This window comes from Lissotriton vulgaris, chromosome 1_1 (assembly GCF_964263255.1).
Source record: "Lissotriton vulgaris chromosome 1_1, aLisVul1.2, whole genome shotgun sequence".
Lineage (NCBI taxonomy): Eukaryota > Metazoa > Chordata > Amphibia > Caudata > Salamandridae > Lissotriton > Lissotriton vulgaris.
This window is the reverse complement of record NC_141685.1, coordinates 1,386,497,488-1,386,515,891: the sequence shown is the minus strand read 5'-3', so window position 1 is coordinate 1,386,515,891 and position 18,404 is coordinate 1,386,497,488. Positions and strand designations below refer to the sequence as shown.

At 41.1% G+C, this 18,404-nt stretch overlaps 1 protein-coding gene across 2 annotated transcripts in view; it reads right to left on the bottom strand.

Annotated features, from left to right (window-relative positions):
* Positions 1-18,404, bottom strand: part of CADPS2 (calcium dependent secretion activator 2) — a 2,357,592-nt gene that overhangs the window by 1,168,119 nt on the left and 1,171,069 nt on the right. For both annotated transcript variants that reach the window (XM_086966845.1, XM_086966848.1), the window contains exon 9: positions 13,417-13,483. In XM_086966845.1, the coding sequence (XP_086822971.1) occupies positions 13,417-13,483 (67 nt within the window). The remainder of the gene's footprint in view (positions 1-13,416; positions 13,484-18,404) is intronic.

The following is an 18,404-nucleotide window of genomic DNA, read 5'->3' as shown; positions in this document are numbered from 1 at the left end:
CGGCTTCGCACGCTCAATTACCAATATGGCTTTGTAGGACCTGCAAGATTCCGATTCCTGATTCAAGGGGTGCCACAAATATTCACAGACCCAACACATCTGAAGAAATTTCTTGACGGCTCGGACGAATCTTCAATAGACACAGCTGCATCGTATGCTCCTGGTGATGGCTGGTGATGGCACCTAGATCACTTGGCCCATGTTGTTCATATAATAATCTGCCTGCAAGCCTACTGACACTCCTCTTTGTTTGATAGCCACGTCACGGTGCTATTTAGGTCCCTATGTTTTAGGTCTAGGGTGACATGAGATGAACGCTGTCTCGCACATAGATCTATGACGACTGTACGTCTCAATTGTCCTATGATACAGGAGGTGGTTTGCGGTGTGGTAGGACACACTTTTCATTACTATATGAGCATTTCAATGTTACACTACTCTACACTGCGTGCTACCACGATGTTTAGATACTATGTTTGTTATCCACTTGATTTTCACTTGTTTACTCAACGAGGTGAGTACTGCATATGTCAGCGCTTCACATTTAGAGCCTATGATGGGTATGTGCTGTAGTCGCACACTGCTCTCTGATGTGTTCCACAATGCCGCATGACAAGCTTCTGGAGTACTCTGGTTGTTTTGGTTGTTTCTTGAATTCTTGGATGTATGCTAAAACTCTAGCTTTAGTACTGCTCGTTAACCAAATACGTTAGAACCAATGACCCATTCGTGATCTGAGTCAACTGCTTTTTGCATTCTTTGATGTAAATTGTGTTGGTACTTAGTACTGTCCGTTTATTTGAAGCAATGTACCCAGGATGTTTTCATAATGCCTGTTAACGTTAAATGTTCAAATTTTTGCAAAATTTAAGCAGGAATATCCTGCAGCCGCCACGGGAGAGAGCGGCTAGTGTTGTTTTTTCCCTGGTCGCCATGTCCTTAGTGTACTTTAGGGGTGGGGAGGGTAGGATTGGGTTGTATGGGGGGTTGGGGGGGTTCTTGTTTACATTGCTATTTATTTTTCCTCTGTTCTTATTTTTTCGTCTGACTTTGTACTTATGCAGCAGCGCTTTATATCTCAGCGACAGTGACAGTGCCCAACTTGTGTACACTTTCCTCCATTGTTCGCCCAGTCTGTGGCCCTCTAGCCTCACTTTAGATAGGCGCATAACGTTTAACACACCTCACGTTACGAATACCGTGACGCACTACCTATTACACTTCCTCCCTTCTCATGGCCCTAAATAGACAGTCTATCAAAACAGTGTCACTCAACGTCAAGGGCATCAATCACCCAATCAAGAAGAGGAAAATTCTCGACTATATACATAAACAAAAGGGTGACATAATATTATTGCAGGAAACTAAGATTGACTCGCCTCAATTTAACTCTATGAAGAAAAGATGGTATAGCGAGGCAATTGGTTCTGATGCCTTGGGGAAAAGAAACAGGGTTCTAACTTTAATTGCGAAAAGAGCCAACATTCACGTTTTGCAAAGTACTGCTGACACCAAAGGTAGATGGGTATCTACAAAATTGTAGAAGGACAACAAAGAATTTTATGTAACTAATGTCTATGCCCCCAATAAGGATGACCCATGTTTCTAGAGGGAGCTATGTGACCACATCAACACGATTCCAGATAATAAAACACATATCTTTGGTGGTGACCTCAATCTTCCTCTGGATCCTCTTTTAGATAGAGACTCTCACTGTCCCTTCCGTCCGAACAGATCACACAAAGCACTACTCAATCTCTGCTCCCGATTTAATTTGATCGACTCCTGGAGATTGATGAATCCAACAGGTAGAGACTATACCTTTTACTCTCCACCACACAATTCATACTCACGCATAGATTACCTCCTCACCTCTGGTCACTCATCTGCCGACATTGAGGAAACCTCCATTGAACCGCGTGTAATTTTTGATCACTCATGCATCACGATGACTCTGGCAGTGCACAATGTGGTTAAAAAATCGACTCTATGGAGATTCAACAATGCGGTCTTGAAGAAGGATGCAAATAGATTGGCTATCGAGGCAGCCATAAATGAATATCCTGCTCACAATAAAAAAGGGGATACTACGGATCTTACAAGTTGGAAGGCTCTTAAGACCACAGTCAGAGGGGTATTAATCAAAATTTGTGCAGCCAAGAATAAGGACGCCAACAACACTCTAACGCGTTTAGAAGAGGAGATCTCGACATTAGAAAAACGGCACATAACCTCTAAAGACCTTCTGGTCCTAAATGACATGATGAACAAAAAATACGAGTATAACAAAATAGTCAGTGAGAGGGCTGGAATCTGGCTTAAGAACCACAAGAACTTCAGGCTCTGACACACTAATAAAGCAGGTAAGAGCCTTGCATCTTATCTGAAATTCAAGTTACAACAAACAGCTATCAAGAGCATAGTTGACAAATCAGGGACTCCGCACTCAGACCACACCAAAATTGCTGACATCTTTAAAGACTTCTATAATGATCTATATAGTAAAAACAAAGAGCTTGATGGCTCCAAATTAGGGAAGTACCTAAACAATTGCAATCTTCCTTCTCTTTCGTCGCAAGACCAGATCAAACTCAACCTTCCCATTTCCTCTGCTGACATAGACCACGCTATTAAACCACTCAAAACCGGGAAAGCTCCGGGCCCGGACGGGTGCAGTGCTATGTTCTATAAGAGTTTCTCCTCAGCCCTGGTGGAGCCTCTCAAGGACCTATATGGACACTTCACCAGTAGTGTTCAAGTCCAAGGCACCCCTGCAGAGGCTATTATTGCGGTTCTCCCAAAAGATGGGAAGGACCAGACATCCCCGAAGAATTACAGGCCTATATCGCTGATCAACGTTGACTGTAAAATGTACGCTATGATACTGGCCAAGCGGATTCAGAAGGTTTTTGCTCCAAATCGTTCACCCGTCCCAGGTAGGGTTTCTCAAAAACAGATTATCCAGCGATAACACAAGCATCCTTGCACATATTTTAGAAAGAGCAAAGTTAACTACCTCCCCCACCGTGGCCGTGACTCTAGACGCCGAGAAGGCCTTCGATAAGGTCGACTGGTCTTACTTGGAAGCCACTCAACATAAATTTAAGTTAGGGTCAGATTTCATACGTATGGTAATGTCCTTATACTCTAACCCCTCAGCGAGAGTACGAGCAGGTGGATGCCTTTCGTCTTCATTTAGCCTGGAACACGGTACAAGACATGGCTGCCCCCTCTCTCCCTCCCTCTTTCTACTTGGCATTGAGCCCTTCCTCTACTCTCTCCGGAATAATGACCAAATTAAAGGAATTTGCTTAGAAGGTTTCACAGTCAAAGTTTCCGCCTATGCGGACGATGTTTTGGTAGTATCCGAAAATGCAGAGTTGGCAATTCCGGCCCTGATGTCCTCTATTGCAGACTTTGCGGAAGTGTCAGGCTACAAGCTTAATAAAGATAAGACGGAGGTGAAACTACTTAATAACATAGGTGACAAAAGCATTATGGGTGAATCGGGCTTGTTCTGGCAACCTAAAAGCTTTAAATATCTAGGAATAGAATTTGAAAAAGATTTAATTAGCACTCTCACAATTAATGAACACTCCCTTCATAAAAAGATATCCTCCCTTTTGGACGGTTGGTCCCCGAAATTTTTGTCTTGGTGGGGCAGAGTAGAAACTCTGAAAATGATGATCACATCCCTTGTCAATTATCTAGTAAGTATGCTGCCTATGCTGCTCTCTGATCAATTCCTCACCAAGATATACAAACTTTTTAAGGCTTTTCTGTGGCAGGGCAAGAAACCAAGAATCTCCTTGCGGAAACTCCAACTCCCAAAGGATAAAGGGGGCATGGGTTTACCAAACTTTAGGTGCTATCAGACGGCATACCTATGTAAGCAAGGTGCAAACTGGTTTCAAGATCACCAAGACTACACTCCTGTATGGGTTCACATCGAGAAGACTATCATCAACAACCTACCGCTATCCTCTACAATGTCGATGGATGTCGCAGTCTTTCCTCATTCCAAGTACATATTTCTTAATACTAAAAGGGCTGCTCTTAATCTAGAATGACACTGTAAAGTTAAAACCTAAATAAACAAATCGAATTTAACCTCGTTATGGTTTAATCCGGCCTTCAAAGATGAAGGCAAATATTTTGGGGGGGGAAATTGGTCTGAGAAGGGACTGCACTTATTGAAAGATCTCTACGAGGGGTCCTCGCCTCTGTCATTTGCCACCTTACAATCCCGGTTTGATCTTCAACCTCTTGACTTCTATAGGTTCTTACACCTCAAAGCCCTTTATCTGCCAGAGCCATCTCACCGCACGACTCTACACTCTGCAGTAAATTACTTCAACTCATGTTACGGGCCACATGGTATCAAAAGTTTACAAACTCCTCTCCCCGACCCCTCAGAAAGCACATAGGAAGTGCGAAATAGCTTGGGAAAATAAAAATAACTCCTCTAACAGGATACTCAACTGGGGAAAGACACACCTTACCCCTTTTTCCAACAAAATATCTCCGATACTTTCTCAGACCAAATTTATGTTGATAAATAGAGCGTATTGGACTCCAGACAAACTTTTTAAGCTCAAACTTCTTGATAGCTTCCTATGCTGGAGTTGCAAATCCCACGTTGGTGACCTGGCCCATATGCTCTGTCATTGCTCGTTGCTCGAAACCTTCTGGGACGAGATTTATAACTTTATTCAACTAATCTTCCACTACCGCCCTGCTAGGGACTTTGCATATATCTTATTGGGGGCAACAGACCCGAGATTAACGAATGAACACGATCGACACCTGCTAGATCTTATGCTTACACTTGCGTGTAAAGTATTCTTGAGTAAATGGAAAAGTGCCTCTGATGTTTCCTTCAAGATTTGGCAGGAATGGCTGGCTTCTTTGAGGGGAGCAGACAATGACGTCCTCCACTCCTCACCATGGCGAAAATCACACACTAAGCTCTGGAGTTCACTTGATTCACTGGAGCTTTGCTACGACCCGCCTTAGGCTTGACTAGTTGTCATATTCCTTGATACATACCTCGTTTCTGCCACCCATATAGACACAGATATCGGCGCTGTGACCCCACTGTCTTGAATTGAGTTACCTAACATATGTTACGTTGCTGCTGTTCTCGTTTCTTTTCTCTTCCTTTAGCCCAGCCTTTTCTTTCTCTTCTGCTCTCGTTTTCTTTCGTACCTTCTCCTTTCTCTCCCTCTCTCATACTGCAACCATCCTCCATGATCAAATTTCATATGTATGGAAACTATGTTCATTGCTTATCGATTGAGAACTCTCTGTTTAAATGATTTACCATATTTCTCCCATGATGTGTATCTTAGGTTGCATTATCTTCATGAATGCACCTCAGTGTATTCCTTTGCCTTATTCTGTTTCCTTTTTCTTTTGAAAAATCTGCCTTCTTAATAAAAAAGATTTGAAATAAAAAATTTAAAAATAAAAACGCTGTTAACATTGTGTCCTTATGATCAATTTTCCTTGTTATACAATACCAACATATTGTTAAGTTATATTTTTTTAAGTGCTTCACATAAATGTGCGACATTCAATAAAAAATGAAACACTATTTGTTTACATATTTATCACAATCTTAAGTCTGTCATGCTGGGTCATTTCTAAGAGGATGAACAAACTGATGATTCCAAGTGCAAAAGTATTTCTTTGTATTTCACCTAAGTAGTCGTGGCCAGATCATAAACAACTGAATTCCTCATTGGAGAAAACAATTAAAAATCCATGTGTTTCTTTGAAAAATACTTATCCAGTACACGTAGAGAAACTAGAGTCTGTGTGGTTGGGTTCTCACTGGCAAATGTTATGACTGCAAGATGATCTTTACATGCAAAGATTGCTGTGCTGTTCCTAAAGGGAGAGGGAAGAGGTTAATACAGTCTGTGATGCGGATGGTAATGGTAGGGTAACGTGAGGTTAACTCTGGGGATCCATTTTGTTGGATTTAATGCCCTCACACACCCTTTCAGGAGTCATGCTTCATCATTTGGGCCTGCTCCTCGTTGGGTCGGCGGTACAATACCCAACGGGCAACACCTCATAGAGGGGCTCTTTGGCAGAGATCTTTTTCCAACAGCTGTATGGATGAAGTGCGGGTATAGGGTCAGAATAGAATAGTAGACATTGATGAGTGAATTAAAATACAGCTAGGGGTACCGGGAATGATTTATTCGGATGGTCCGCTGCTTTAATTAAAAACGGATTTCTAGAGGATAGTGCTGGAATATTATGCTTCCAGAGATCCTCCAGATATGATTGTCCGGTCGACATGTTTCTCGCTGGCGTTAATTAAACAAGCGATTCTTCAGGACCTATGTGACTATTTAGCAAGTATCTAAAAGTAAAAACTGTCTACTCTAATTCCTTAATGTGTAGTGTGTGTACACTAGTGTGGGTACAACAACAACTAGGGATGAAGGGAGATTTGGAGGGAAAATTCCTATATTACCCTTCTTCTTATTGTGTTAAGCTGTCATTACCTGTTAAGGAAAGAGGAAAAGCATATCACATTTGGTTTATTAACATTCGCATCGATGACTGTATTTTTTGTGTGGGTTATATGCCAGTGTGTTATTCCACTAGCGTGTCACAACACCATAACACAAGTGTACATGCACTCTCAAATGTGGAGACTCAGTGAGAGTGGTGTGGAAGGAACAATTAAAACATATTAAAAAAGAACAAATAAAATTACCAAGTTGGTATTGTGTAGCAGCAAACTATCCAAACTCACCTAAAATATGTAACAGTCAGATAACAACAGTATCCAGCGGGTAAAGCTTCAGGTTAGATCTTCCACCGCAAGGCTATGTATAGTGAGGAATCTTAGTGCCTATTCATCAGTGTGCAGTAGCTGATCTGATTGCATTGTGTAGAAATACAGCGTCTGTGTCAATGTTCTGTATGACCTGCAAACTATGTGGTATCCATGGAAGTAACTTTAGAAATGAATATCTCATATACGGAAGCCCTTAAATAATGGCCAGCGCTATGTACAAGCAGGATGTTGTGTTAGGATATTAGGCGCGTACAATGGTGTGGCCATGGTGGCGGAGTGTGTCTATCTTGTATGACAGGGTGAAAGCCAGAGAGAGTAGGTAATTGTACAATGCTGACAATGTGTACTTATGAATTTTCAAACCATGGGGTAGAGAGTTAACCATGGAACGCTAGATATACATTTAAGCCCGCCGTTACCCTAGGAGTAAAATAGGACTAGGATATCTTGTTGGCAAAGGGAGGACTGGTGCTTTAGTCTGTGGGTATCAAAACAATTCAATCGCGGGGGCCCCTGCTGCCATATTAAACGAATTGCGGGTTAAAGTTTAAGACCAAATTAAGCAAGTTAGACAGACCCGTGTAATTGCTCCGGAAGCCATCTCCTTTCATTGAAGGTTGAAATAGACAGGTCAGAAGTGACGGGTCTGTGCTGGTGTTTAAGAAACGCGCATATGAGTCTATTACTGCGCTGCTGGAGTCAAAGACCAGGGATTAGGGAACTTACTTGGGAGTTCCTGAGCTGCGTTGCTCGCGCCTACCCCTCGCCGCTGGATCTGGGTGGAGGCAGAAGGCGGGGTCAAGACCGGATTTAAAGGAATTCAGGGCCTCCACGTGATAATGAGGATAACGCGGGGGCCATCTTGTAGCGTCTAGTATCTGGTATGTTGTGGGACTATCTCAGAGTTATATCCCGTACAAGTTGTTAACTTCTAGTATGTTCCTTCGATGTACTAGACATCTTTAGTATTTATGAGAACTATATGTAGAAGTTTATTGCCAGGGAAATACTTAGTGTAGTGTCTGGTTAGCTACTGCATGGGTGGCGGCTATCTTGCAGAGGTCATTCGGGTCTGACAATAGTAGTGGTCACGGAGTTGAGGGGACAGAAGGCCTGTTTAGTGGGTCTGACAATCGTGGTAGTCACAGAGTAGGGAGGGCAGTAGGCCTGTTTGGTATATCCCTGTGTATTTCGAGTTAATAAACGCAGTCATGCCTAAGTTGTGCTACGTCCCGGTGTTAAGTTATTCATAAAGGGGACTAAAAGCATACTTAAACAGCGACGTGTTGCGTTAGGTTACTCAGTGGCTAATCCAGGGGATGTCTACAGCTATTGGAAGACAATCTGTGGATCCAACGTTGTTCTTTGTAGAACAGGCACTGTTTGGGAATCTTGTGATTTGCTTCAACGATCAGCCATTGAAGGGAGTCTGGGGTGTGGTTCATTTCTAGAAAATGCCTGCACATTTTTGTATTGTTTTTCTTGCACCTAAAGTTGCTTCGGTGCTCTGAAATTCTTGTTTTCATGTTCCTGGTCGTCATGCCTATGTAATAAAGATTACAAGGGTATATAATCAGGTAAATACAGTTTGTGATGTTGCAGTTAGTATGCCCTCTCATGTCCCACTTGAAAGAGTCTGTCAGGGTAATACGTTTGTATTTTTTAGTGAAGCGGCATGCTGCACACCCCCCACAAGGATAGTGGCCTCTTACTGCTGGTAGATTCCACAATGTGGTTTGGCGGTTTGTTTGGGTTGCCTCCTTAGGACTAGTGTGTACCAGGATGTTTTTGATATTCTTAGACCTCTTAAAAGCAAATCTTGGTTGGTCTAATGTGAGTGATCCTGTGTTGAGTATAAACCAATGGCGTCTCACAATTTTTCTCAAATGGTTGGATGCCGGTGTGAAGGTTGTCACACAGGTCATAGGTTGATTGGCCAGTGGATCTCTTTCTTTTGGTTCTAACAAACCCTCTCTGTTGTTATTCTGTGCTCTTTTTCTACATTTCTTGATTTCTCTGGTTGGGTAGCCTCTCTCTCTCAGGTTCCTTGAGATGATAGTTGACTCAGTCTTGTAATCGGCCATTGTGCTGCAATTAAGTCGTATCCTAAGGAATTGCCCAAACGGTAGGTTGGATCGTAGGGCCCTAGGATGGTGGCTGGTGTAATGTAACAGACTATTGCGGTCTGTGCTCTTTTTATATAAAGTAGTGCCGAGGGACCCCCCTACGATACTTATTTTTTGGTCCAGGAATGCTATGTCACTGTATGAAGCCGTGATGGTAAACTTCAGGTATGGGTTAATATTATTGATCCACACGAAAAACTCTGTGCAAGATGATCTTACCTTTATAAAAGGTGACGAAGAAGTCTTAGAGGATTATGAATGCATTTACTAATATTTCATGCAGTTTAAAACAATCCCAATTTTTTTCATAATTTTCTTGATCACTACAAGTACCAGTGTGCCCCTTAATATCCACAATCACACTATTTATAAGACTACTGGTGCTAAATATCGCGTAACTGCATATATAACACTACTGCGCTTGCTACAATTACGAGTACCCATATTATACCAATAACACTGGTACTAGCATTATTGCCTCACCTACTCTTAGCAGTACTCCAGATCCAAGTGCCACTAGGAATACAGAAGGTACTTCTAATAATACTAACGTAGGAATTACTACGAAGGACACTTCCTTTGTTGTTACTGCTACTGGTGACACACTACTTCCTTTTAAAAGTGAACTACTGCTACACCTACTATGCCATTATGAACAGTATTACTACTGCATGAAGAAAACAATTTCTATGCACTTCAAGTATTATTCTAACTACTGATGTAACTACTTCTAACAGTACCACTGCTATTTTTAACATTAGCATTAGTATGTCAAAAATAACCCATATGCAAGCTGTGGATATTTGCACTTGGGTCTTGGTTCTCAGAAGCTTAATATCAACAAATATATTTAGCATGTTACACAATTTGCTACTTTAAGCAAAAGCATACTTTACTTGAATAATCAGTTTTATTTAGTGTTTATATTATTTAAATTAAAAAAACAAGTAAGCCCAGCCATGTGTTCTTAGTAAGTATACAGTCTTATCGAAATATATAAATCAATGTACAGTTTCGATAGCAAAACATAGAAAGTTTTTTTGGTCCCCCTGCCCTCCCCAAGCGGCTATCCACTTTCTTTGAACAACTTTCACAACATAATTGGTTTAATTTTTTATTTAAATTATATAAATACTATGGTGTGCAGCTGCTGCCTTTTTACTGAGACTTTTAACCACCTGCACTGCACCAAAGGATACCAGCATTGAGAGGTGCAGGAGGGGATGTAAACAGAGAGGAGATATTGGGATAGTCTCTTAAGGACACCATAAAGAAGAGGGGGGTATGGGCAAGGCCATCATTAAACAAAAAAATAAAAGATATGCACCACTAGGGGAGGCGGTCCATGAAAGCTAGTTTCATATCTGGGTTTTTCAACCTTCAGAGCACGGCACAAAATACAAAAAAAGTAGCAATTACAAAAGAAAAGAAAAGGTTTATGGGGACTGGGGGAAGCAGGCTGCCAATATTTCCTGGTAAATTCACCAAGTAACAATCATTAGGGCACAGTATGTGTTGTGACTGTCCAAGAGTAAAAAAGTCTTAGAACAATATTACTCACGTGAAAAGATACATTTCCTTTGTGATTCTTATTAATTTTTATTTCTAAAACAGTTTTAACCAGTTAAAGTCTTTAGGTCGGGATCAGTCACAACAGTGAAACGCAGCCCATATGCGACTAAGATATCAAACTAAGCAAGGATTTCCTCATTTTTAATGCCATTTTCCCATTGCAAAACAGACACCAGCACTTTATGATTTAATCCCATGGAGAACCCAGCGGGATGGGGCATAATATGCAGAAATCTGTGCTAACTACTAGATTTCTGCCATGTGCAATTCTCAGATTTTTCTGGGGACAGAGTCCTCCAGGGTTTCCCTGAAGACTTGGGGGTGATTACAATGGCGGAGGGTCCGCCACCGGACCCTCCACCATCGGACAGCAATTTTCCCCTGCCAAATTTGGATGGCGGGGGGAATCGGACTGCACCGTGGCGGGCGCAAAGACCACCTGTCACGGATCCACCACAGGCAATCGTTCCGATTACCTGGTGGAGCGGTCTGCAGCTGTAAAATGGTAGCGGTGCCTAGCAGGCCCGTCCGCCAAATTACAATGCTGGCCTCTGCCAGCCTTTCCATGGCGGTTAGAACTGCCATGGAAAGGCTTGCGGGCCCCTCTTGTGTTGGGGGAGGTGGTGGTGCACTGGGGGGTACCCGTGGAACCCCCCTGTATTTACCTGCACGAAGTCGCAGGCACCGTGTGGTGCCTGCCACATAGTGCAGGGAAATGCACAGGATGGCAATTTCACATTGTGACGGGTGCTGCTGCCAGCAGCATCTGACGCAATGTTAAAGTGCCTGGATGCGACCTCCATGGTGGCGGTCACATCCTAATGTGGGGTGCGGCTCTGCCGCCTTACTGGCGGGCAATCCCAGCACCGCTACAATGGCGGGCGGACTCCGGTTTGCCTGCCATCGTAATCACCCCCTTTGTCCCTAAAAACAATGTTGTATTACCACACTAGTCCTAGCACAACTTTTGGTGGAAACCGATGTTGCTGCCCAAAATGCAATAAGAGGCCACTTGCAATGAGAACCAGATTGAGTATGAAAAACGTAATGAGTTCTGCGCTTTATGAGTTTGCAGTCTATGAAAAGACAAAATATATTTTGAGTCATTGTCCTGCACAGAAATAGTTGGGAAAACGAACGAGTTTGTGAATTTCATCCAGCAGATTTTTTTAAAGCAGATGATTATATTTAAATTAAGTACATTTAAATCGATGACTTTTCATTTTTTTTTTCATTTTTCTTATACTGCAAGAGTAAAAAAAAAAACGAGGAATTGATTGCATTGATTTCCGTGCTAGTCTTTAAAAAAAAAGATTACAAAAGTGAACTTAAACGTGTATTGATTGCCATCTTCACAAATCCGACTACGAGCACATGAAGTAGTAAACTACAGTAGTACTACTTCACGTATTGATGCATGTCTCTGTGAACCGGTCCCAAATGACCAAAAAGTAACAGGGCATAGAGAGCACAGGTATTTCTTTTGTTCTAACTGTATATGAATATTCACTGAATACTTTCACTTTAGAACTATTGGACCTACTTACAATAGCATTTAAGAATATGTGAAGTATTATTACAGAAGTACCACCTCAGCTGTCATAAATGCCTTGATGAATCAGCCCCAAAGTGTGGCGTGAGGACATCAGAGATGCTATCAATTATCCTATTTGTGATTTTATATAATGGGGATTCTGATGTTGTCACAGTTAGCATAAACTTCTGATTTTCAAAGTTATTGAAATGTTTTCTTTTGGTTTTCAAGATTTTTCTCCTAATAAAGTACATGCCTGAAAACAAAGGTTCCGTACATCGTAGACAAAATATCTGCATATATATGATTTGCAACGGGCGCTCTAACCTGAAAACACCCCTGTTGAAGTACACTTATAATTTAATACATAGTAAATGCAGCAGTCCGTTGTATTTAGTTTAAAACAAGACAAGAGGATTTACAACGAGGTAGATGTGATTTTCAGTTGCTGTGTTAATCTGTTACATGACAGAGGCAAATCATTGCTTTTTAGAAGTTTCCATTCTTGTAGATTGTCAATTATCATTGCTGTGGATGCTTTGGCAAGCTCTGAGTCTACCCCTCAAACTGGTTTTCTTTGAAACCATTGTGAGAATATTAAAGAAAGCATGTACACATTAACCCCAGGTCTAATACTCCTAAGAACTCTGCATACATTCTTCAAAATGTAATGTTGGAACTAAGAACGTGGACTCTGCCACACAAATTAAATTACGCCATATTTAGGTTGTCAAAGAAAGCGGTAGTCGTGCTATTTCTGTTGCGTGGGCTCCCCTTTCACAGCTTTGCACACTTCTTTTCAGGAGATAATGCTCAAATACTTTCCTTGTGACACAGTTCATCTCTTTGAATGACGGTGTTACCTTCTTTTCACACAGGGATTGCAAAGTGAGTAAGCAGTAGAACAGGTCAGCTCATCTGTGTATTTCATACAAACACATTCCTGAACTTTGCAGCACATTTCTTCCCTTGAATCGAGATAGATAACGGAACATAACACGTGCACGGATATGGGAAAATACGTTCTATCCAATTAAATTAATATTGTTATTCCTATTTAATATGAAACTACACTATAGTATTCCAACAAGTGTATGCAGTCCGTGAAAGAGAGCTGCAAGTAAACCAGATCCCATCACCACAAAATAATTAACAGAAGAACATTAATGTAACCTGGGACCTGAATTTTGTGATAAGTTCAGAATAGCAGCAGCTAATACAGAATACATACTAAAAAAAGATCAGATTGAGATCTTTAAGAAAAAATCTCAGTTTCATGGTACAGATCTTAACAAAATTGTCACAGATAAGCTAAAAAAGTATTTTAAGTGGTAAAAACTTAGAGATAACAAATAGCTACTAACCTGAACAAGGACGAAATATCTCTTCTTCCATCGCTTCCAAACTTTCTGTCCAACTGCATACAGATACCTGTCAATATGAGCATGACATCATTTATGCAATTTCCAGTACCATTTTTTTTAATCTGTTTATAAACAGTTTGCCGAATAGACAATGTACATGGCATCAGGTCAGCTACACTCCAATAGCATAAATTAGATGCCTAACATAAGCCGGCCTGTACCGCATTTTGGTCAAGTAGAAACATATATAATCATCAGAGAATAATACTTGCGGAGTATATTACTGAGATTCAAAATAGAAACAATGTGTTATAACATTATATTGGGTAATGCAGAAGATATCTCGTCTGGCAAGATCTATGTTAAGAGCTATGACATTCTTCGTAAATCTGCTTATTGGTTTATGCAGAAGAAAGCCAGAATTAACTTTTGCATGCATGATGCAACCACATGTGTGACCCTAGTTGAAAGGGCCAGATCTACGAGCACATTCAGTGCGACATGTAGGGTAAACTAAGTAATCATATATGCGAATCCGATGCGGACACCAACTATGGTGGAAGTGTTACCACAGAGCTCATGAAAATGAATGCAATGCAAGAGCATAGTAAAACAAATACAGAACAGGGAAATAGGGCACAACAAAATGGGGAGAAAATAAAAAGATGGAAGGAGGGGGGTAACTGCTAGTGATGTGTTGCAGTGAAGCCCCCCGCCCAGTGCCCCTCAGCCTGTGCACTGCCTGCACATGATTGTACAGCAAGTAAGTGTTGCATGTGCAAATATGAGTTCGCTGACTGAATAAGGGAGTAGTCTGCTAAAGTATACCCCGTATTTGCAGAGTTGATGGGGTGCATCCGCTCAAGATACCACATCATTCCATTCGCCCTCCTCGAAATTGGTCTACAGGTTCAATTTCCAGTACTATGATACATTACATATAGATACCTTTTAACAGAGCACCTGATAAATTCTAGAGCATGATAAAATGAATACACATTCCAGTACACAACACATAGATACCGGTCAATGGAACCCATGGTAAACCCTATAAACATGACATCATAATTATTTATTGTATTTCTATGATACACCACGTACTGCACAGTATATTCTCAAACCATGAAGACCTAACTCGTATAACATTACAGAATCGGGTCTCGTACCAACTCAGAACTTGTAACAACAGAACCCCATCAGATATTATTCCAAGGTTAACTTTTAGAATCTGGAACCATTCTAACTTTATCGACTATTTAATGGTTAATCTTATACACAGGTACATGATAAAAGATATGATTATTCTAGAATGTGTTGAAGGTGGTCATGATCTTTTCCCTCTCTTTCTTCACCGGTCCCACTGAGTGACACATACTGTGAACTGCATGTGGAGAGAAGTTGTTGCAAACAATCACATTAGAATCAAATGGAATTCTAAAGATCAACCAGAGCTCTTTCAACAGAGCTTTTGCTCGTTTTTGTGTATATCAGATCCTTACTCTTCATCTTGAAACAGTCTCACAATCTATTGATGATTAATCTTTACCCAGCTAAACAGTAGCAAAACACTTACAGGTAATATGTGGTTGTCTGCCACATTATTCTAATTATAAAAACTCACCAACAGTGTCAAGTAACCTGAACGGGCAACAAAGCTCTTTACAAAAAACGTATATGTTAGTATTTAGAAAGACATTAGGATATGCTTTGGGTTTAGATTAGAAAAATGAGAACTCATTGGGTCTGCTTGGATTATAGTTGAATTACGAGTTAGATATTGCAGCTCCTTTGGTCCCTTGCATTTTTCAATCAAAACACATTGGAAGAAGATTGTTGCAGGACATTCCAATACCGAAGATGAAAATATTGTATTGTGTCCATTGTATGGTGTGGTTTGGACGTTCTTGATGATTTTATAATCTCTTTTCCTAGATAATGAACTGAACAGACATAATACATTTCTTGTGTAAGCAAAAAACAGACTGTATGATTTCGTTTGAACCAGAGTTGGCAAAAATCCTGGATAATTTGGTTTTAAGTTTGATTTCAAAATAATATAGGAGATCATCCCGGTTTCCTAGCTTTACTATTTAAGTTTTGTATTAGCAACATTACTACAGAATTGCAACATATAAAACCTTCTGTCCATTGGCCATTTTGCCCACAGCTGAACTGGCATTTGGCCAGATGCACAAAGCATTTTGTCTGGTCGCAAACAGCCCAATTTGCATAATCAGGGAATTTGCTGCCGGAAAAATTATTTTTCAAATGCGATTTGATAACTTGATACTGAAGTTCATTTTGCATTTGCAATTTAGTATTTGAAAGGGATGTTTTTAGGGTGTCCCTTCCAAATACCAAATCGGTATAGTATGGTATGTATTATTGTTTTGCGACCGAATTCCAGTTGCAAAACAGTAATACTTTACCACCAGTTTAAAACTAGTGGTAACCAATCTGCAAAGAGGAAGGGGTCCTGGGTCCCCAAGGTATCCCTTCCCCTTTGAGAATGTAAATAAAAATATTTTTTAAGAGCAGGCAGTTGTCCGACCACTGCCTACACTTCAAAAATTAAACTTCAAGGTTTCATTTTCTCTTTTTAAATGGATGCCCTTTTCCATTAAAGAAAATGGGCTGCATTAAAAAAAAAAGATTGCTTTATAAAAACTTAATCACAGACATGGTGGTCTGAGATTCCTAATGGGTCACAAACTGCGACCTACTTCATGAATTTTCATGAGGTAGGTTAATGTGCGACCCAGAAGGAATCCCTAAATGAAACACAATGAGTTTCATACATTAGAAATACAGATTTCCGAATTCTGTTTTGGAGAGAATCACAACTAAGAAATCAGTATTCCTGTTGTTTGTACATCAGGCCCATAGTCTTTCAAGGTGGTAGCCTTTTCAGTTAGCAGGGGCTGTAAGAGCATATATGAAGGGCGGGGCTATCAGGCTAAACATCTCTGCCATGCAGCTACCTTGCTGGAGACATGTCCTTCTACACTCTCCATCTTCCTGCTTATGAGTGGTTGTCTCTCTTTCTCTTCCCCATTTATCCAACTCTCGGTCAACAAGTCTCCACTCACTCGGACTCACTTTGCGCCCCTAATTTACTCTTTTCTCTTTGTCACTTACAGTGAAGTGCTCATATTTCCATTTCAAATTCTTTACAAAAATGACTGTGAAACATTAATCACTTGTAATCTGCTTGAAACAGGACGAATAGGAATATTGAGCTCGAGTCGATGAAAGGCAACATAACAATGTGCCTGCTGCAAACATTGACCCGCCCTCCATGCCAAAGTATTTATAATCAGGAAGCAAAAATATACTTAAGTTGCTGGCTATTGAAGTAGCACTAGTACTGACAACTCTCATATTCGATGAATGTCACAATCACAGCAGACACAATTCAAAAGCCCCTAACATGAGTGCCCCTGTAAATTACCATTAACGTAGTAACTTTGTTACTGCTTCTATTGGAAGTGCATGTTTCGTAGCAAACACCATACCTCAATAATTTGCTGCGTGAAAAATGCCCAGTAAATACTGGGACATGAGGATTTTGATACAAAAGCACCAAAATCCACCAATTACTTATTTCCTATTTCAAGACAGAACTCGTAACATGCGCAAACTATCGCACCTGATACATTTAAAACTCTATGGTGTCAGATTTTTTTGGGTGCAGTAAATGTCAATCTTTAAAACTTTATACTGTTTATTATTTAAACCTAGATTGAGGTTTAGGAAATAAAATAAATAAGAAAGTCAATGTGATGTTTCCCTTATGAGATTCTGGCCAAACTAAGGGGTCGATTATGATGGCGGACGGACCTGCGTCCGTTCGCCACCCCCGAGGTGGAGGGACCGTCCACAGGGGCAGCGGCGTTCCCTCCATTGCAATTAGGATGTGACCGCCACCCTGGCGGTCACATCCCATATATTTAACATTGCGGAGGGTGCTGCCTAAAGCAGAGTTAAAAGTGCATGCTGTGCATTTGCATGCACAAAGCGGCAGGCACCGCGCGGTGCCTGCCGCATTGTGCGTGCAACTGAAGGGGCGTACCATAGGCACCCCCCATGTGCACCCCCCCACCCCCTTCACCCTGGGGGCCCGCAACGGGCCCCCAATGCAAGGACCATATGCCTTTTCATGGCGGCATTGCCGCCACGGAAAAGGCATAGCCCCCAGCACATCCTAATATGGCTGGCGGTGTCTGATAGACACCGCCACCTTATCAGAGCTTTTCCGCCACGGTCGCAAGGCGACCATGGCGGAGAAGCGGCAGACGGTCTTCCCGTCCGCCACGGTCCCCCCGCCATTGTAATATGGCGGGGGGAAATAGGTGGCGGACGAGCAAGGACGGCGGACGGATTGACCCCTAAGCTCCCATTTGTATATTTTGCATAGAGACCGCTGGTCTTCCACATTTCAGCCTTTTGGATTTGCTTATCAAACCTAATTAGAATGAAGGAGTGGAAAACCCAATGTCTCCTCTTTAACTCAGAGAGGATGTTTCACGAAAACAAAGCATCACTAGCATCAAGAACCAGGTTTCAATTGTTCATCTTTGGAACCTCAGCTCTGTGCATTTAACACATTTATTAAGGAAGCCACAATAGGGAATGAATTAAAAACAAATTAAATGCCTTAAAAAATGAACTGGTGCCAAAATACTCATATCAGTGTGTTACAATATTTTTTTATGTTCTTCTTTTCTACAATTAGAAGGTTATTATTCTGCAGACTTTTTGCAGGATACAGAGGAAATTAATGTCATGTTTTGAAACCCATTTTCGTTTCGTCCTTGATTTTGACTGGAATTGGTAATTAGATGCCAGACAGATTTTTTCAAGGTAGGGCTTTGTTAAGATTTTAGTATTTGAATCTGTACATGAGTCTACGAAATTGATATAAAATGCTATATGCGGGAATATCTACTGAGCTAGTGGCTTTGTGCTGCAATCACTGGGCCATGGCC